The sequence below is a fragment of the Rhipicephalus sanguineus genome, chromosome 9 (genome assembly GCF_013339695.2).
Source record: "Rhipicephalus sanguineus isolate Rsan-2018 chromosome 9, BIME_Rsan_1.4, whole genome shotgun sequence".
Taxonomy (NCBI): domain Eukaryota; kingdom Metazoa; phylum Arthropoda; class Arachnida; order Ixodida; family Ixodidae; genus Rhipicephalus; species Rhipicephalus sanguineus.
In genome coordinates this window covers 89,299,622-89,320,509 of record NC_051184.2, presented here as the reverse complement: position 1 = coordinate 89,320,509, position 20,888 = coordinate 89,299,622, and the positions used below count along the sequence as shown (strand labels likewise).

General features: G+C 46.1%; 1 protein-coding gene across 1 annotated transcript; it reads right to left on the bottom strand.

Moving 5' to 3' along the window:
* Nucleotides 1-2,674: 2,674 nt before the first annotated feature.
* LOC119405992 (patj homolog) lies at nt 2,675-20,268 on the bottom strand. Its single transcript, XM_037672814.2, has 5 exons — nt 20,074-20,268; nt 16,724-16,953; nt 13,746-14,054; nt 8,247-8,358; nt 2,675-3,079 (listed from the first exon to the last, which is right to left on the bottom strand). Exons 2-5 carry the CDS (start codon nt 16,862-16,864, stop codon nt 2,802-2,804), a joined length of 840 nt encoding a protein of 279 aa, XP_037528742.1. The 5' UTR covers nt 16,865-16,953; nt 20,074-20,268; the 3' UTR covers nt 2,675-2,801.
* Nucleotides 20,269-20,888: the final 620 nt, after the last annotated feature.

Genomic DNA, 20,888 nt, shown 5'->3' with positions numbered 1-20,888 from the left:
CGCTTTGTCGCAAACCGAAGTCAGCAAAAATCAGCATTTCACTTCACCACTTTAACTCTTCTTTGCTCACTGATTCAGATCTGGTCACCAAAGTTCACAAACGATCCATTCTTTTATCCGAAAGAAAACCAAAACATAGCAATAACAAGCCAATGCGTTCGAAGCCCACAAGCCACGAAGACTAGGCAATCCGTGTACTACCCATCATTCCCATGGTGGCTGACCGATCGCAGCGCCAGAGTTCCCCTCTAGGTCATTTTAGAAAACTCTATGCCTAAGACAACTCCAAGGTGAAAGCCAGTTCTTTCTCCTTTTGATCGATTGTATTGCTGGGTGCAACATGACGTCGCTTAGCTCGCCTCAAAAAGCCAACCTCCTCCGACACTCCCTTCCCTCTCTCTGGGTCCTCTCTGTGCTAGCAAGACCTTATTTCAGTGCTTCCAGACTATCGTATGCGCATGCGCCAGCTTGCCTGGAAGTAGGATATCCGCTTCATGTCGAGCGTCCGTAGAGGTGTCGAAGTGCATTCAGAGGGACTACATGATATAACAAACTTCGTTTCCTTTTACAGCAAAGCTGTATGTGGCTAGGACATCCCGTTTGTACGCGAAAACCCCCTAGTACCCTCTAGTGAGGCAGTGCTAAAATAAAAAAAAAACTGACAGAGTCCCTTGCATTCGCCTAAAATGATTGGAAGGCGAAAGCCATCTTCTTTTTCTTCTCACTCGATGTATTGATCCTCCCCCTCCCTTCTTTGCAAGCTTTCTGCACCTAGCATGATTTTGCGCGGGCCTCAAGAATCGGAGGACCGCAAGCTTCCTGCACGTCACCTGGTTTTGCACTGCCTCCCACAATCAGTGCACCGATCACAGAAGCAGTGCAAAGGTGACGATGTCATGTGATGACGTCACGATGATGTCATTACGTGATGATTATTTTTTGCATCAATCGTGCTGACGCTGCCCACGGTCAACTTTCGTGTTTGATGAGGCATCTAAGGCTTTCACACTAACCCTTTCAAATGCCACTTATGAAGAACTGTCTGTAAATGCGTCAATTCTATAAAATGTTATTTTTCGAGGCACTCGATATTATATTGCAACAAAAATAATGTCGTAATACATTAATTTATGTGTGTTATAGTAATCATTTCTAATTACTTTTGTAATTAAATAACTATTTATTATGAAGCTACTCGTGCTACTCAGCTACTCATTTATTAGGGCGAAGCTCCTTATGCCGTGGGTCGTCTATCCTCCGTTTGTAGTAGCCACCTCTAGTTCGTAAAGTGCTCACTAGATGGTGCTGGTAGCGCGCGCCAAGAGGCTTCCTCTTGGCGCGCTTCTCTTTCGCTCGGAGTCGCCGGATGGAGAAGATGGCACTGTAATGGCTCGCTTTATAATATGAAGAATGATTCTAGATGGCACGTGTTAGCGCGCCAAGAGGCTCCCTCTTGGCGCGCTTGCCTCTTTCGCTCGGAGCGCCGGATGGAAGACATGATGGCGCTGTATGGCTCGCTTATAATATGAAGAATGACCCTAGATGGCACGTGTTAGTGCGCCAAGAGGCTCCCACTTGGCGCGCTTTCTCTTTCGCTCACAGTCACCGGATGGAAGAAAGGCTGTGGAACAGAGGGCACGGAAGGCGGCAGCAGCGCATGCTCACAGACAGAATCCTGAGGTGAGAGCCCGCGAGACAGCCGCACGGCTGCGGCGAGAAGACCCCGCCGTTCGAGCCCGCGAGTCCGAAACTGCACGGCTGCGGCAGGAATTGGACCTTCAAAATGTGAAGGACCTTGAAGCGGCGAGAAAGCGCGCGTACCGGCAGGCAGAGCCCGAGGCTGTGCGAGCACGTGAAGTGGCTGCAAAAAGCATCAGGCGGGTTCTGCCCGAAGGCGCCGACACGCACTTCCAGCGGGACTTCCTTGACAACAGTTTCGGCCATAGTTGTGGTGTGTGCGACAGATTGTGATTCTCAAACAATCTAGTCACAATGCGTTACACGGTAAGATTCACAGTTACCGATGATTCCCTCTGGACCTTCGCCCCACTCATCATCATCACCAAGTGGATATGCCGTGATTTTTTCTGAAGCTACGACCACACACGTGCTCCGAGCAGATAGCTGAAGATACTTATTGTGATAAGGTTGTCGGCGATAAGCCATACTGGCACGTTTGTCGGTGCCGCCACCTTGTCTTCGTTCTTTCCCAATGCTTATACGCAAAGGCATCACCGCACTTGCGCCGAACCGGAACATTCATCGGACCGATCTCTGCACTTCTCGAAACGACTGAAAACCTTTTTCGGCGCATTGTGGCATCAGCAAGCTCAGCAATGCATAAACTTTTATGGCACAAAAAGTTGTCGCGGGGTACGCACTAACCAGTAGGAACAGGACGAGCTACGGCTTAAGCAGTCAGCAAATACATCGGCTCTATGAGACTCGGTCGGGGATTCGTCGCAACTATGTCTTAACCGTTTGTATGTTTAAAGCGGGTACACATTAGCGAGGTTTTGACTGTATACCCAAAATCAACTGCGTGACATGCCCAAAACACTGCTACTGGCTGATTTGAACATTGCGAGCTGCCTAGTTAGCCCGGCCTCACTCAGTTATTTCCGCAGAACATCACTCACCATACAACATATCCTCCTCTTCTGGAGCAGCAAAGGAGGTCATGTCTGTAACAGCACTGGTGACAAGGCCGTCTTCCACGGGTGACCGCAGGGGTGGGGGTGGCTGCTCCGGTGTGAGCGGGGCGCTACCCGGCGACGACACCGGTGTCACGTGTCCCGGCGTCAGCGTTGGCGTGGTCGGCAGCGGTGGCAGGCTGCTGGCTCCGAGAGCGCAACGGCGTGCTGCAGCTGAAGGTAGCGGGCCCCGCGGAGGTGCCGGGCCAGTCGTAGCTTCACGCACTTGCCCGTCGAGCGGAGCACCTCGACGGCCTGGTGGTTGGTGTAACCCTGGAGGGGCCGGCCATCCACTTCGATGATCTGGTCGTTGACGCGGATGCAGCCGCTGGCATCCGCGGCACTCCCCTTAGCGATGCTCTTCACAAAGATGCCCGAGATCTCATCTGCATGTGAGAAAAGCAGAGGAGGGTGCATTCACGTGGCGGTGGGAGGGGCACCAGTCAGATCGAAAGATGGAATCACTAAGCCGCTATATGGTGCATAAACACATGCCAAGCCAAATTGGAATGCTTAAGAGTAGAGCTGTGTAAATAGCAAAATTTTGGGTGCAAAGCGAATTCGAATAATAAAGATTGCATACGAATTGAACGAATAATTTTCAAATAATTTTCTAATCTTTCTCAAATATTTTTCGAGTACTTCGAAGCGATATTAGAGAAAACGTTGCAGAAAATCCCTAAGTGTGTTCTTACGAGACGGGAACAATTACAAGTCGCAAGCATGATCAAAGAACAAATTTATTTCTAGGGGGGATGCGGTTTCATATTGAAAAAAATAAAAAAATCGATTTTTGAAATTCGCATTTTCAGTTTCTGTCGCCCTTTTTCCGATTCCAAAATATTGTCACTGAAAACTACATACAAGTGCGGTAAAAATTTTGTTGTGCTTGTCAAGGTGGCAAAAGTTATTGCGGAAATGGCAAAAAAAATACGCCAGGCCTGCGCTGAAACTGCAGCACAGTCACAGCGAAAGCTGGAAGAGCGGCGTTTCTAGAGCCCGTTGTAAGCTCTCTTGGGGCTACAATACAAGTACACTAGAAAGGTACCCACTACGCCATAAATCACAATTTTTGTGAAGTTGGGAACCACCTACTAAACCAATCTTCGTCATTCTGCGGAGAAGCGAGGCACCAGCTACACGTCTGTAAGGCATTATGTGCACTTTGTTGACGCGACGACTGATGACGATGAAGAATTATGGCTCAGCCATTTGTAATGGGTTGGAAGCTTTAAACGGCCCCACCATTATGTAATTTGCATTGGGTGACGCCCCCGCTCGCTATTTCCTCTCCCGTCATGCTGTATAACATACGTTGACGTGGGAGAGAGACGGGGGGGGGGGGGGGGCGAAGAAGTTTACTGAGACCCGAGGAAATGGATCACGCGCTTATGGGCTTCCTTGGCCACCAATAGAAGTGCACTTGCGAGGAACCCGCTACGCTATAATCATTGTAATTTTACTGAGACCCGAGGAAATGGATCATGCGCTTATGGGCTTCCTTGGCAACCAATACAAGTGCACTTGCGAGGAACCCACTACGCTATAAATCATTGTAATTTTACTGAGACCCCGAGGAAATGGATCACGCGCTTATGGGCTTCCTTGGCCACCAATACAAGTGCACTTGCGAGGAACCCACTACGCTATAAATCATTGTAATTTTACTGAGACCCCGAGGAAATGGATCACGCGCTTATGGGCTTCCTTGGCCACCAATACAAGTGCACTTGCGAGGAACCACTACGCTATAAATCATTGTAATTTTACTGAGACCCCGAGGAAATGGATCATGCGCTTATGGGCTTCCTTGGCAACCAATACAAGTGCACTTGCGAGGAACCCACTACGCTATAATCATTGTAATTTTACTGAGACCCCGAGGAAATGGATCACGCGCTTATGGGCTTCCTTGGCCACCAATACAAGTGCACTTGCGAGGAACCCACTACGCTATAAATCATTGTAATTTTACTGAGACCCCGAGGAAATGGATCACGCGCTTATGGGCTTCCTTGGGCCACCAATACAAGTGCACTTGCGAGGAACCCACTACGCTATAAATCATTGTAATTTTACTGAGACCCCGAGGAAATGGATCATGCGCTTATGGGCTTCCTTGGCAACCAATACAAGTGCACTTGCGAGGAACCCACTACGCTATAAATCATTGTAATTTACTGAGACCCGAGGAAATGGATCATGCGCTTATGGGCTTCCTTGGCAACCAATACAAGTGCACTTGCGAGGAACCCACTACGCTATAAATCATTGTCATTTTACTGAGACCCCGAGGAAATGGATCACGCGCTTATGGGCTTCCTTGGCCACCAATACAAGTGCACTTGCGAGGGAACCCACTACGCTATAAATCATTGTAATTTTACTGAGACCCCGAGGAAATGGATCATGCGCTTATGGGCTTCCTTGGCAACCAATACAAGTGCACTTGCGAGGAACCCACTACGCTATAAATCATTGGTAATTTTACTGAGACCCCCGAGGAAATGGATCATGCGCTTATGGCTTCCTTGGCAACAATACAAGTGCACTTGCGAGGAACCCACTATGCTATAATCATTGTAATTTTTGAGAAGTAGGGCAGCAGGCACTGTGCCATTTTTCGTCATTCTACGGAGAACCGTGGTACCTGCTAAATGCATGTAAGGCATTATGCGCACTTTGTTGATGCTGTGCCTGATGATGATGAAGAATTATGACAGAGCCCTTTGTAATGGGTTGGAAGCAATCAACAACCTACTCGTTGCGCAATTCGCATTGTGTGACGCCTGGTTACAGAATTCGCGTTGTGCGACGCTTGGTGCTTATTCTACTCTTTTACCACGCTATATTGCATATGCTAATGTGGTTTGTTCCCGACATGAAGCCTGTATAGGACCTTTTTGCAAAGCAGTTTCAAGCACCGGCATGGCTCAGAGGTTGAATACTGGGCTCCCACGCAGAGGGCCCAGGTTCGAACCTCATTCCATCCTGGAATTTCTTTCTTATTTCGTTTTTTTTCCTTATTTCGAGCGATACTGGTTACGGACACCGGCGGCGGCGGCGGTGGTGGACAACTACGGCGCCAAAAACGGCCAGTGAAATGATCTCATAACAGCTTTCGCTGTAAAACTGCGTTAAAAAAATCATAGCTCCTCAATGGCGCAACCGGGCGCCGCCATCTTGGGCTCGTCGTCGTAAGGAGCATTTCTCCGTCTTCAAATTTCCCACTTCAGCTAGGTCCTCTATTCAGAAAAGTGTACAAAAAGCAAATGTTTGAAGTTCGATTGGCTGCGTCCTCCATGTTGCTCCAGCACGCCTCGCCACTGGTCCGACCATCCGACGTCGCGAGGTCAAGGCTGTCTAAAATCGCGCTACTTAGTGACGCTCTTGCACTCGTTCTGTGTTCACAGGTCAACGATCATTTAGAAAATAATTGCACTTTAGTTTGGCAGCTGCAAGCTGAAGCTCAAGCATCAGATTACAATAGTGCGCAGCGCACGTCGCGAACATCAAAGACGTGTGCATTGGACCGACTGTTCTGCTTACTAGCATTTCGCACCTCGTGACGAAGACCATCGCGGGACGACTCTTCGTACTCGCGATTGAGCATGATGTACTTTGAAACATCCAGCACCGTGGCCATGCACATCGCGACCGAGCTTACTGCTCAGAGTCGTGGCTAGGCCTATCTTCGCTCACGGCGCCAATGTACGAGACAAATCCGAACTTCACGGGCAAGAACATTGCGAAAGCGAAGAAGCCGTAGTGTGTTTCGCCGCAAGCAATGAATCGCATCGGCCGCTGGCTCCTCGGTACCGTGGATGGGCATTATACGCATCGGCAGCGGACACCCTGGCAAGTTCGTCGCGCAGCAACCGCTCCGAGCACCGGTGGAAGCGGCTAGCAGTTTCGCACGTCGGTGCCCCAAAACTCAAGACCAAGCACGCTGTACCGGCCGCATGCTGATTTATCATTTTTATATTTATTTTCTGTTATTATAAACCGCCATATTTATTTTCCGGAAGTTCGAATGCTTCGAATAGTAAAATTACGGTGCGAATCGAACCGAATAGCAAACAGTATTCGAAAAATATTCGAAAGTTCGAATATTCGCGCGCCCCTATTTAGGAGTCGTTTCGGAATAGTGAGCGTTTAACCCTTTGCGGTCCAAAACCTTTACCCACTTTCCGGCTCTAGCGGTCCGAAACTATTTTGCCAGTTTCTGGCGCCGCAAATAAAAACACAAGCTGTGGAAGAGAAACGCACAGGATATTTATTTTTGCTCCTGCATTCTGCAGGCAACTCTTTTAGTGATATTTGGGCAACGTATGATACCGCTCAAAGCATTCCCCTGTGTGCAGGCCAGGGTTATTACTGCAGGTTTCCACCGCCGCCGTCGTCGTCTTCGTCACTCACTTCTGTCGAATCACTGTCATCACTGTCTGGTGGAGGCACGTAATTCTCTTCCTCACTAAAGTCATCCTCGCTTTCGCTAAAAGCACCGCCGTAAAACGCACGCGGTGAAAACGTGGCCATGCTTCTCAGCGAACCGCGCGCGCGAGTGGGTACGCTCTAGGCCCCGTGCTGATCATAGTGCTGCACCCTAGTGTCAAAAAAGTAAAACCTCAACAAACAAAGCTCACTTATTCCTCAAGAGATGGCCCTTCATGTATACAAAAAATGCGCGCGACTCGCGGTGAGAAAACAGCAAAATTTAAACCACGAACACCCTTGTCGGGCGGGGCCCGACAGCGGACCGCTACGGCCGTGTTGCGTTGTCGGGCGCTGCCCGACAACGGACCGCAAAGGGTTAAAGGCACACTGAATAGAAAAATAATTTTTCTCGTATTCGTAAATTACTCTTTCACAATACCAAAATCGCCACGCTTGCCACGAAGAAAACGCAGGTGGCAGCACCATCTTGAAGTTCCTGCGCCAATCGTTGTGACGTCATAGATTTTGACGCCGTCTATCAGTGTCTACGTAGTTCCTAATCAATAAATATGAAGTACACTGTCCTCTGAAGGGGCAAGAAACTTAGCATACCAAGTTTCAGAAAACTTTGTTGAGCCAGTGTGGCTGAAATACAAATAAAACATTTTGAAATATGTGACGTCACATGCGGAGATTTCGGCACGGAGTTTAAGAATAAAACTTTGACTTTGATTTTCTCTTCTATTAATGAGCCTATAGTGTCGAAATTAATGACAGTAGAAATTTCAGAGTATAAATTATCAGTCTAAACTGATTCATTGCTTCATTTTAGTGTCCTTTTAAATTTACGAGGATTTTACAACAATTCTAACGGGAAACTCGCACACAACACCGACATGTCTTTGTTTTAGAGATGGATAGCTGCATCTTCTGCAATGTAAATTATCTGTGTTTACAGGTTGAGGTACTGCAAACCACTGAAATTTATAAACCAGAATCTCACTACAACGAAGTTGAAGGGAAACCCAGAATTACTTATTGTCATGCATTATGAGCATTATGTGCACAAAAACACTAAGCATGTGCAAACAACATACCGACCCAGGATGAGCATACCTTGGGTGCCCTTTTCACAGACGTAGCCAGCAATGGTGATGCCCAATCCCTGCTGGTCTTTCACTAGCTCCACTTCGAAGGACTCGGTCTCGGGAAGTTCGTCCAGCGCCATCTATTGAAAATTTTAAAGTTTGGGTTTATTCCCATGCAGAACAGACAGACAAATCTAGTAGAGTAGATTTAAAGGGGCCCTGCAACACCTTTCTTAGTTATATTGGAATAGTCTCATTATTGATGTATGACTCATCACGAGTCATATGCCGCAAAAATTTTTCGAATCCGTCAAGTGTAAGTGGTGTTACCAAATTATAGAGATCACGTTCCGCAGCTTTCTCCCTCAACTCAACGCCGCGAGCGCGCGGAAAGCTGCGCGGGGCATGAAGGGAGGGAGGGCGGAGGTGCGAGGAGGCGCCGAAGAGTTTTTTCTTCATTTTTTTCTCTCTGGCGTCTCGGCGCAACCACGTGGTCTGTGGCGCCACTTCCGGTCGGCTCGCGCGGTCGTCGTCGAGCGGCGGAGCTCATCGCACCGTGTATCGCGCGTGCTTGAAAACTGCGAGTCGGTCTGGTAATGTTGGGTGTGCACCTCGAACTGCCGTAGTGTTTTCATCGCTCTGCCAACCATGGACGCAAACTTGCGTACGCGTTTGGAACGAATGACAGCTGAGATGGGTTTCGACCCACACTCCGATACACCGCCTCGTCGCACTGCTCACGCTTGAATCGTGTTCAACACGGCAAAGCTGCGTGCACCCTTCTCCCAGTGGCGGTACTTCGATGCTGTTTGCTCTTCGAATGCGGGCGCACAGCAAGTGCGGGCTGACAACAAAGAACTAAAGACTAGAAGAAAGGATCGTGGGGCATCGGGCCGGTGCGGACCCATCCCCCGGCTGTCTGCAGCTACCGTGAAAATGCGAGTCTGCTTGGTTGCTGTGTCGCGGTTTCTCGGGAACCTGAGACTACGGGGAGGATACGCCGAGGTACGGCTCGATGACATACTGAACAGACAGCGAACGGGACTCTCGCCATACAGCGAACACAGGTATCCTAAGCTAGCCGGCGCCAACATTGTTATCGGAGAAATGCTGCACCGCTGCCTCGGTCGGTCGTGAAAACGTGCCGACGATGCAGTTTCCAGCTGACGAGGCAACACTCGAACGGCTGCCACTCTCAACGGCAACCGGCGATGGTCAAAAGCACAGAAATATTCACGATTTCGGCACTGCGCATGGTGAAGAAAACGCAACCATGCAACTACGAGCAGACGAGCTGTCGGTGAGACCGGAAGTGCTAATATTAATGTTTGTTGGGTGTTTTAACGGCATAACACAACATAAACATACATATTATCTACTTATTGAACTCAAAATTAACAACGAAGGTAATAATGAGGGTGTTATCGTGATTATAACATCAGCCAATAGTGGAACTGCCGACAATCGCGTCATATATTGCGCACTAATACATCATTTGTCGAGAGAAGAGGGAGCGATTTTCAGCTGACTTTGAGAATTTATTGTAAATTCCAGGCCGCTCGCTTCGCTATAATATTTGGCTCGCGTGTTCTCGGGAGCCTCGACTACCGATTGGCAGCGCTTTTTGACCCTGCTCAAAAAGTGTTGCAGGGCCCCTTTAAGGGGGGACATGGCACCTGGGGCTCTCTTGTTCATTTTCTGACCAGATTCAATTAAAAAGCACAGATATATATGTATTTCTTCGTGCTGATTTTAAAAGTGCAGTAATTTTTTCTTTGACTCAAATAATTATTGAGATAATTAAATATTAATTACTACTATTTGTTGAGACAATAGTTAATAATAAACTTGGCAGAAAGTTATGTTTAATGCATGAGTGGAAAGCAGAATGAATAAGAATCGAACTGCTGCAAGCAGTTTTCAAATCCAACAACGATTAACAATTTAGCAGCCCATTGAAATTTAGCATTTACAGTACAGAACGATAAAGAACACAGGCAGTTTAAAAAATTATAGAAGAAGAAAAGAAGGAATTTGCTTGCAGCATTTCAAATTTTTATGCATTTAGCTTCATACAGCAAAAAACACTACAGCTGTAGCTATTCTAGAGCTTGAGCAATTGCTGCACCAAACAAGCAGGGTGAGTAAAAGCTTGTTTCGAGAAAATGCAAGAAAACAGATAAAGCTCATTTTGAACCACATGTAATAGAAGATATTGAAATATGATTAGTCTTCACCAGAGACATAACCTGCATGCCTACTGCTGCAGCACACGTCATTCAGAAGCAGCATATCGATATAAAAGCCCAATTTTTTGCTTTTTCTCAATCGAAATATAGCTTGTTTTGGTGATATAAATTGCTGCTGGGGCTGAAATATCAATCCACGATGTAGCAAACTTGGTCAGAACTTGCAACAATGCCTGTATGTTACGAAAATACTATATTCAGAAAATTGATTTTTTCCATGATTTTTCATCTCCAAGACCAGTGTGCCCCCTTAAACGGAACTGCTCCGATAATAAAGGTTTTGCACATCAATAGACTGATCTCACCAGATGATCTGCGCATGCGCGAGTTCCCAACAGCGGCACTGCCGCCATCTTAGTTGGAGTACTCTTAGCACTGCTGGTGCGGCTGCTTGCTGCGTGCTTCAGGTATATTGGCGTTTGGCACGAATTTGCGGCATATAAGACCATTGAACGCAGTGGAAAACTGTGTGCGGACCTCCAATGCATGTCATTTTATTTCAGGGTACACTGCATATCCTAGCGTAAAGAAAAAAAGCAGAGTCGACACTGCTTACATGTGGCCAGAGTATCTCGGCGTGTTGATGTGCTTGTGTCGCTTCGCTGAATACATATTAATAATAAAAAAACGAGAAATCACGTTCCTGTTGTCATGAGAGCAAAAATCTTATTTAGTGAACGTGAGCACGCGAGCGATACAAGTTACAGTATGCGGAAAACCACTTGCCCAAACTAGAGCTCTTCGCGACTACGAAGACAGGAAAAAAACAAACTGACGGGAGGAAAAAGAAACGCTTTTCGCGCTTCTTTTTTGTTGAAGCAACACTTTCCATGTACACTGTGTTATCAACGCAGGACTTCAATCACAGTGATGCGTTAAACGTGAACGAATATGAAAGAATAGCCGTGAAGCAGGTTAGAAGTGCGTCCGCGGGACGACGAAAACCGCATGCCGTTTGCAAAAGTTTAACGTCACGGAAATCTTGCGAGCGGCAAAATATTCCCTACTGCACAAGAGATGGATCAGTCAGTAGATGTTCTGGCGTCACACACAATGTGGTGGATGAGCAGTAGTCCGCTCTGGTCACCGGCGGCGGATTCAGCGGATGGCTGCGCGCCGATATCGTCGCACGGCCTACCGCTTTGAAACTGCAGTGTAGGGTAAGTTAAGAGCCGCCCAAGCTCACATCAGAAGCTAAGCTTTGGTACCGCTGTTGCCGCTTTACGTTGCGTTCGTGATAATATCCCATATTGAAAGGAATGGGGAAATCCCGGCGGCGTCATTGGCTGCGATGCTGGCACGGCCGAGTTTTCACCGTGCACTCCATGGCGCGAGCTGTACACGCACAGTATGCAGTTATAAGCTTGGTGTGTGTCACAGGTCTCGTTCAAGCATTACACTTGAAAGTTGTCATCGCTCTTGGTGAGAGGTCGTTTTAGGCATCACTGCATACTTAAGCGATCTCTGTTTTGCCCGGAAAACACGTTGTATCCAATCTGCCGCCGCTCGCGACGATCGCCCAACATGAGAACATGTTGCATGAAGTTTTGCTGTCGCTGATCGGCCCATCGGTCGTGCAGAAAGCTTGTTATGACGCAATAGGGCACTGCTAAACTACCACGCCTTATACACACGGAGTTCACAAACACATTGAACAACACGTTGAAAGTGCGCGGTAGTTGCCACTCTGTCCGACTTCGTTGAATGCAGGTCGCACACATTCCTGTCGGAGCTTGACGTCCTTTGAAAACGCATAAAATCCGAGTCCTTTTGCTTTAGGCTTCTATTGTAGCATCCCAGCACAGAGCACGTGAGCCCAACCATCGCGATTCATCGAAATACGGCTGCTAAAACTCATCAATGCAGCTCGCCGATGCACTAGCTGAACGCAGCTGAACGTACCGAGTACTCTATGTACCGGCATGCACTGCGGCAGCAGTGGCGTAGTGCAACTCGCGGTGAGATCGGTCTATTCTGCACCCCTGTTCATCTCCCAGTACACGGAACTCGTGTTAAATGGAACACATTTTCCGGGTCACTTCAGGTTCTTAACGAGATTTAACTGTATAGAGAGGAGGGTCCCAAAGTATTAACACTAAAAACAGGACCCTCGGTTAAAAACTGCAACAAAACTGCATAATCGTTGGCAGCATAGCAGTAGACGACATGATAACCATAGTCAAGAAAATGCTTTATTCAAAACAAAAAGCTTAGCACAAGAACCTTTAAAAGATGATTTTGCACTTACTGCTGCTTTTTTCTCACTCGAATTCTGCAACAAGGCAGTGTTTTAGGGTTTTGCACTGTTAAATGCATCACCTGGGATCTTTGCTTGCTTTGCAGAGAAAAAGCGACAAGGCCAAGATTTTGTGTGCACCTCATAGATGGAAAAGCAAGCTACTGAAGAGAAATAAATGCGCTCGTTTCACTGTATATTGGTAATTATAGAAAACGAGAAACAGGGGGACAACAGGACAGAGACGGACTAAGCACTGTCCTAACTAACCAAAGGTGACACTAACTAAGCTATAGCGAAAGAGTAACATTGTTGTTATGTTTTGTATCTAGTTTTTTTTTACCTTTTTATTATGATAGACAGGTTCTCACAACATTCACAATAAGGCAGAACTCATGACACATTTACATATATTATGCTTAGGGCTTACTCGAGCCCACACTAATCAAAATATTACTCAACCTGGCTCGGCCTGACTCAGACTCCCTAAAATTGTACTTTGCAGGGTTCACTCCAACTTAGTAAAACTTGCTGTTGGTCTAGTTGGTACATGCTTACTGAAATACAAAAAAGACGCCTAATCAACAGGGAAGGGCACGAGACAGAACAGAAAAGGGCGTCTACTCGCAACTAACTTTATTCTCAGAAAAGCCGTGACATATATATAGTCGTAGTAACCATGCACAAAGCACATCGCCTTACAAGCTCTTGTCATTCATCTTATCCAGTGTATTTTGATGTGTGTGTGAGCCGATGTGCTTTGTGCATGGTTACTACAGCTATATATGTTGCTGCTTTTCTGAGAACAAAGTTAGTTGCAAGTGAAGCTTATTCTGTTCTGTCTCGGGTCCTTCCTTGATGGTTAAGCGTCTTTTTTGTATTTCAGTATCCACTCCAACTGATGGGTTGGTCCGAGCTTAAGCGAGTAGACTCACGATTGAACTTTTGAACACGTGCGTCGGGAGTACCCATCAAGCATTGCCCACTGAAAAGGGTCAAACATTGAGGCTCATCCTCATCACCATGGGTGCGCCACACTCACTTCGGAAAGCAGAGGTGACCCGGGCTTCCCCCCTGTGGCCGTTGCCATGGCGACGGTGGCACTGTGGATCTGCAGGCGCCGCTCCAGCTCCTCGGCGTCGGCAAGGAGCCGGGTGGGCAACACGAGAGGCGGCGGCAGCGATGCGGGCCGAGGCGCCGGCAGGTCGCCAGACTCCGAGGGGCGTGCCACAACGAGACGCACCCGGGCCCCCGCCTGACGCAGGACCGAGGCCACCTGCTCCGAGCCCAGGCCACGCAAGTTGACGTCGCCGATCTGTAGAATGTGGTCCCCGCTCTGCAGCCGCCCATCCTAGAATCAACGAAAAGGAAACGTGAGACGGATGTAAGCAACCGTGTGTTACTAGAATGGTCGAACCTAAAGAAACCAACGGACAATGAAGCTAAGGAAGGTATATGGGACATTATTTGTAGCTTTGAACTCTAGTTTAGTTGTTATGACATAAATGGAAATGAATTCAAGTGGATGAAAGACCAACTTGCTTACAACCTTCGGATAACGCGTCCAATGCTCTACCAATTGTGCTACAGTGGTTGTCGCTTTCCTATCCACTTCATTGGGTATTTAACTATTTATGTTTATGCAATCCTGTGAGTGTTTGCCAGTGCCACTATCCTACACTGATAATTACTATACTACAGTTAAAAGCTACAAATAATGTCCCCTTAGCTTCATTGTCTGCTGGTCTCATTAGGTTGTGTCTAACAAAGAAACGAATCCTTGATCAATCCCTCCTAGAATGATCAAAGTATGGGCCCACAATCCTATATAACGCATACAGTATACTCTCGATAAACGGAACTTCAAGCGACCTAAGAAATTAGTTCCATTTAACAGCAGTTGTTACAGCATATGGCAGTGAACACCAACCAACTAACCCACAAGTACGTTTTAAGTAACAGGAGTTCCATTTACTGAGAAAGATAATAATTTTACGTTCTAAAACAATGGCATTATTATGTGAGGGACGCCACAGTGGAGGGCTTCGGAAATTTTGACACCCTGGGGTTCCTTAACGTGCACCTAAATCTAAGCACACTGGCCTCCAGCATTATGCCTCCATCGAAATGCGGCCGCCATAGCCGGGATTCGATATCATGACCTTCGGGTTGGCAGTCGAGCACCATAACCACTAGACCGCTACGGCAGGTACTACCGAGAAAGATGTGCAAAGATGCAGCACTATGCACATACAACCTCAAACACTAGAAGGTGGATATACAGTCGCCGACTGATAAATCGGACACCGATAATTCGGACATACTCGGTAATTCGGACAGTTGCGCGGCACCGCCGATGATCCCATAGAAGCAATGTGTAAAGACGACCAATATTTCGGACAGCTGCCAGATCTAAATTCGATAATCCGGACCCTGTCCGAGACTGTCGCGCACGCCGAATCGCCAGCCATTATCTCCTCCAGCACCCATACCATACAAAGTATGGCCTCAGAGATTTGTAATTGAAAATGCCAATCTTGGAGGCACTGGTCAACTGTGGGAAATCATATCGACATCGCGAGCATCCTTGGTTGCACGTAAGCGGAAGTCCGTGCAGCAACGCATGATAACTTTTTTCGGCCACCGGGACACTGAAGTGTCAATAAAAGTATTTATTTTCTGACGCATTCGTTTTTTCGGACATTTGATAATTCGGACTTATTTACGTTCCCCGTGGAGTCCGAATTATCGGTCGTCGACTGTAGCTAACAGCTTTTCGAAAAATGGACAAAATTTCGATGGGCTTATGTACAGCATTCACAAGGTTTATTAAGCAGCTACAAGCCACTATTCATTAAAAAAATGTGCCAATTCTTGCTCCTTTGTGTCCTTGCTGCCGCATTTCTTCTCTAATCCTTCATGGTCGCCGTGTCGTAGCCTTTTTTTTTCGGAGCCCGAATAGTGAACTTTCGAAGGCATCCCGTAGCTTCTCTTTGTCATGCAGAATCCTTGTCAAGCTGCTTTTCGGAACTGCATGTTTCCTTGTAAGCACCGACTTCGTGTAACAACCGCTTTCAAAGTTGACAATAGACAGTTTTAAAATGGAGCTCATAGCATTGGCGTTGCTTGGGTATGATGCGCTATTTTCTTAACTTACCATGCATACCCAAGAGGATGACAGTGCTCTTGCCTCCTGGCACAATGGTAATGGGACAGCTTAATTTCTTCCAAGTTCTACGATGAACTCATTTCAAAATTACAGCAAAGCCCTCCCCAGACAACTTGCAAATTCCAGTGCGTTAGTAAATTGTGCAATGTGGTCTAATGAGGGGACCCTTTTAAGTAGGGATGGGCGAATAGTAGATCTGAAGTTCAAAGTGAATTCGAAAGGAATAGTGATCGGGTCAAATAATTTCAAATTGATTAGTTCGAATAGTATCTATCACATACTATAAAGAAAAATGAGCATTTTTGTCATGACCCAACTAAACTGCACAATATTTTTAAGAGCTGGAACCAGGCATGTGCGAATGTCACTTTTCTTGGTTTGAAGTGAAGTGGAAGAAACCTTGAACAGTAGCAAGATTTGAGAAGCAGTAACGTGCGAGTTATAAGCAGTAAAATATGTTACGCTTTGAAATTGACTATACCTAGCACATATAAGCCTGTATAACAAGCTTTCAAACTTTAAATATAATTAATCGCGGTGAAGGAAATATCGACATTTAACCTTGAGGTGTGGCTTTGCGGCAGTGCAGATTTCCCCTGGACAGGTGGTTTCACAGCATAGCCCCACGCTGCAGTGAAACCACCTTTTCAGTGGGTGGGGTGGGGGGGGTTATATACAGTCAAATATATGTTTATTAGTTCACTTCAAATAACTTGAAATTTTGAATAACTTGAATTCGCGTCGAAGCAAATTCTAATACTGTAATATCCGTTCGAATACTTGAAGCGCTCGAACATTCGCCCATTCCTACTGTTTCATGCAACTCATCCAAGCTGTTTCATGGAACTCACCCGATCTGCAACGCCGCCAGGCAAAACAGTCTTGACGACGACACCCGTGCTGCGGCCACCAATGATGCCAAACCCGAGGCCCGAGCCATCGTTGAGCAGCTCGACAGCTTCCACCTCGGCCCACTCTGTGCCCAGCACCATGGCTTCTTCCCGGTCGGCTGCTGACTTGGTGCTTCCAGCAGTCGCGGATCCGGAGAGGGAACTCGACGGCAAAGGAGGGGGAGGGGTGCCTGTGCCAGCGATGAAACATAGCTATAGCAGGGCACAAGTCACCACTCGCAATGCACAGAAAATTTTCTAGATTATATTTTTTACACACTCTGTATGACAGTAAAACATCACTTGCCCTGTTGCATCTATTACCGCCATCCCATACTTCAAATCAAGCTTACAAAGTAAACTCCATCTTCGCCCGGACAGAAAGGTACAAGAATTCGCCTTGAACATTGCCAACAAAAGAATGGAATGACTTACCCTCCAGAATTGCCACACTAGTCTAGTCTTCCTTGCTTAATCATTTGTTTAACGTATCTGGAATCCTAGCACTTTAAGTAATATATTTGCTCTCTCAGTGTACTTATTCACGTCCGGTATTTTTCTTTGTTACTTGTACATTTGCCTTGTTACTAGGTTTCACAAACTACTGTGCCATAACACTGTATTAACCACCTGCAACAATCTTTTGTCTGCTAAATTCTGTTCAGCCCCCTCTCCCCCCCCCCATATGTAATGGGTACTTGAATAAATAAATAAATAAATGCACAAAAATTGTAAAAGGCAGCAGTTTTCGCTCCTCTAAGGTGGATGAATATGAACATGCACGAATGGGCGCACACCTCCAGGCTGACGTCACGAACAGGACGGCCAGTGACACTGCTGCCTGGCTCATGAGCGGGACTATTTCTTTAGTCACGAAGGCAATCGGCGGTCACGCTTTGGTTACATGGGTGGCGCTCTCCTGCCTTCTTGAGTTGTGTCCAACCAGAGAAGCATAAAGTTTCCTGCCATTACGTAGATATCAAACGGTCACAGCGATGAAGTTGAATGCATGGAACGTCGGGATAGGCTTAGTTTACAGTGAAATCATCTCATAAAGCCAGAACACTTTGAAGCTGCACCTGGATGTAAGTTTTCAGTCGGTCAGAATGATTAATTTTGTACTAAAACTGCACCTAAAGTATGTTGCTTCATTAATTTACACAAAAAGAAATGTTTTACTCGCGAGGATTATTCCCGTAAGTAGTACTGGTAGTCCAATAAAGTTGGAAGAGAGGTGACAAGTCTGCATTCATCATATCACGATTCTGTCGCCAGTTCATTCTTTCCACGGCTTGATTATTATACTGTTGAAATTGAGCAAATTGTTGAAAGATACAAGTGCATGACATCCTTTTGTGAAGACATGATTTTTGGAAAGCTTTAAGATACAGCTGAATCCACATTTTAGGTACAGCCTTGCTGAACACCAGTAAACACAAGCCTCGCGTGTCCACATACGTATACATTTTTAAAAATTTTTATTCTATACAGTGGACTTCAAGGTTCAAGCAGGACCCACAATACAAATAAAAACTAAACAGCAAATGACCAATAAAACAAAGCAGTAGCAATGTACTGGCACAACAATGTTATTGCTAAGTCTCATAACCTGCTTCCCAAAACAATTCCATTCATGTATGGCCTTAGAAAAAAAAAAAAAAAGAAAACTTGAACAAGTCGGTATGTGCAAAATATGGGCTTTATGCATTTTGGTGGTGGTGCCTGCTAGTTTAAGGTGATGATTACAGTGACAAAGCTGCAGTACTGTCATTACCATGACGTACTGGACGTTAGAAAACTGACACAGGTGGTGAAAACAGTGTCCCTCTGTACAACGGAGTCTTGATAAACGTAAATTGGTCAAAATAAGGCTTGTGCAATAGTAATTTTAGATCTGAAGTGAATTCAAAGTGAATGGTGATTTGGTCGAATAATTTCGAATCGAATTCGTATAGTATATATCAGATATTATTAAAAAAAATGAGCATATTTGTCATGACCCAACTAACCTGCACAATATATTTTTTTAAATTGAAACAAGGCATGTGCAAATGTCATTCTGTTTGGTTCAAAGAGAAGTGAAAGCTACTTCGAATTGTACCAGGATTTGACTTTCGGTAGAATGCAAATGGTAACCTGTAAAATAAGTTACGTTTTAAAATTTACTGTACTTAGAGCATATAAACTGGTTTTAACAAGCTTTTAAACTTAAAAAAGATGAATTGATGTGAGGGTAATATGTCCATTTAGCCTTGAAGTGGGGTTTCGCGGCAGTGCAGATTTCCCCTGGATAGGTGTATTCACGGCATAGCACCCCTCCATTGCAGTGAAACCACCTTTACAGGGAGTTACATGCGGACTAACATACACCTATTCGTTCATTTCGAATACTTCGAAATTGCCAATAACTTAAATTCAAATTGAACTGAACTTGACTACTGTAATATTCATTCGCACTTCGCACAAGCCTAGTCAAAATGAACTTTGCTCAAAGGGAGCACAATGGGCCTACACCGTAACACAGAATACGGCATACTATTTCATTTGCTCCGTGTCATCATGCTTCACGTCGTTGGCACTGCCCATGTGGGGAGCCCTGATGTATTTCGATATGGTCATCGGGAAGGACTAACAAGGAATGATATTCCATGTTCCCTGGTACGGTATAGGCCCCCGAGCCTCATGTTTGTTGGTTTGTATTAAGGCAATGCTAAAAGACATTCGTTAAATGACACCACTGCTTTTGCAATTCTGATACACGGTACTGCGAACACCACCAGCAATTAAACTAAAGAGGCAATTTTAGTCGCGTCGCAACGTGCCTAACGACATTTTGGTATACAGTGGTTCTCCGCGATTCTCTTTCGTGTTGGTCATGGCTGATTTTTCATCGATGCCGAAGACGCTACATAGCTCCCATTTATGTCCAGTTTTTGCAGACGCCGGCCGATAAAGTTACGAATAAAGTGAAGCGGTGTGAAGAAAAAAAGACATGCAAGCACACTTCGAGGTTCTCATTCCTCACATGCAGCGAGTAGCTATCGCTGATGTATGTATGGTGAACGGTTAACAGACTTCCTAATCAGGAAGGAGTTTAGGGAAAAATGGCAGCTTGAAGAACTGAAAAATCCCTATACAGGTGGTGTCGGTGAACCAACGTTCAGACAAGCTGCCTTGACCAAGGCAAGTCCTGCTTGTTGAAACGTCGGCTCCAGCGATGCCCCCTGCTCGAGGATTTTCATAACTGCCTTACTGCTTTTTGCAATTCATTTCTTCTATGCAACCGTTGCACTTTATGAGCGCACACTCACCTTGGGTGGCGGGTGGAGTGGCACTGACCGGTGTACCCCTGGCAAGCACAAGTTTGCACGGTTCCCCTGGCCTGTTGGAGAATGCCAATGGCCTGCTGGTGCGAGATGTTGCTGTCCAGTGGCTGGCCGTCTATCGCCAGGATCTGGTCTCCTTCTTCGAGGCGTCCATCCCTGTGTTCCACGCAAAAATGTTCCAAAAGCCGGGTGAATTCCCGATAGTAAAATTATGGTTTATTGTGGCGACGCATCGGCTGCAAACGACAACCGCGGCCCCCCACCAGACGTTACAGGGACATAGTGACTAGTGCCTGGTCGACCTACCACTCATCTGTTGCCAGTGTACACTGAGGATGCCACCTGCACAGGTGGCGACACGGCTGTGTCATTTTGTTAATAAATGTTGTGCTAAGCTGGAGTAAACCTTTGACAATAGTCATACATCATGCTTGGGTGAAGATGCACAAATAGGCTAGCTAAACAGGATTACTTACAGCAGAGTCTCAGTATACAAAAATCGCTTAATCGAAATTGCTACTTTATTGGAAAAACTACCTCTAATTTGGTTGATTTTGAATTTGACTGCTGCACCCCTATACTTACTCAATAAAGGAATCTTCTGTTAAATCGAACATAATTTTCCTTTCAAGTTTCCTTGATGAGATTCTACTGTATATGAACTGTGTCCTTAAAAAATAATAAAAAAAAAGAAATAAAAAGATCACTGCATGTGGTAAAATCCCAGTTAACAAACAAATACAATATTAGAAAGCCTACCACTCGCTCCTTCTTGAGAAAATGACACAAGGAATGCAATC

Coding starts and splice junctions, on each gene's coding strand:
- LOC119405992 (XM_037672814.2), bottom strand. CDS start 16,864: ATGGTGCTGGGCACAGAGTGGGCCGAGGTGGAAGCTGTCGAGCTGCTC. Junction 8,359..13,745: donor GGTCACCTCTGCTTTCCGAA/GTGAGTGTGGCG, acceptor AATTTTCAATAG/ATGGCGCTGGACGAACTTCC. Junction 3,080..8,246: donor CTGTGAAAAGGGCACCCAAG/GTATGCTCATCC, acceptor TCTCACATGCAG/ATGAGATCTCGGGCATCTTT.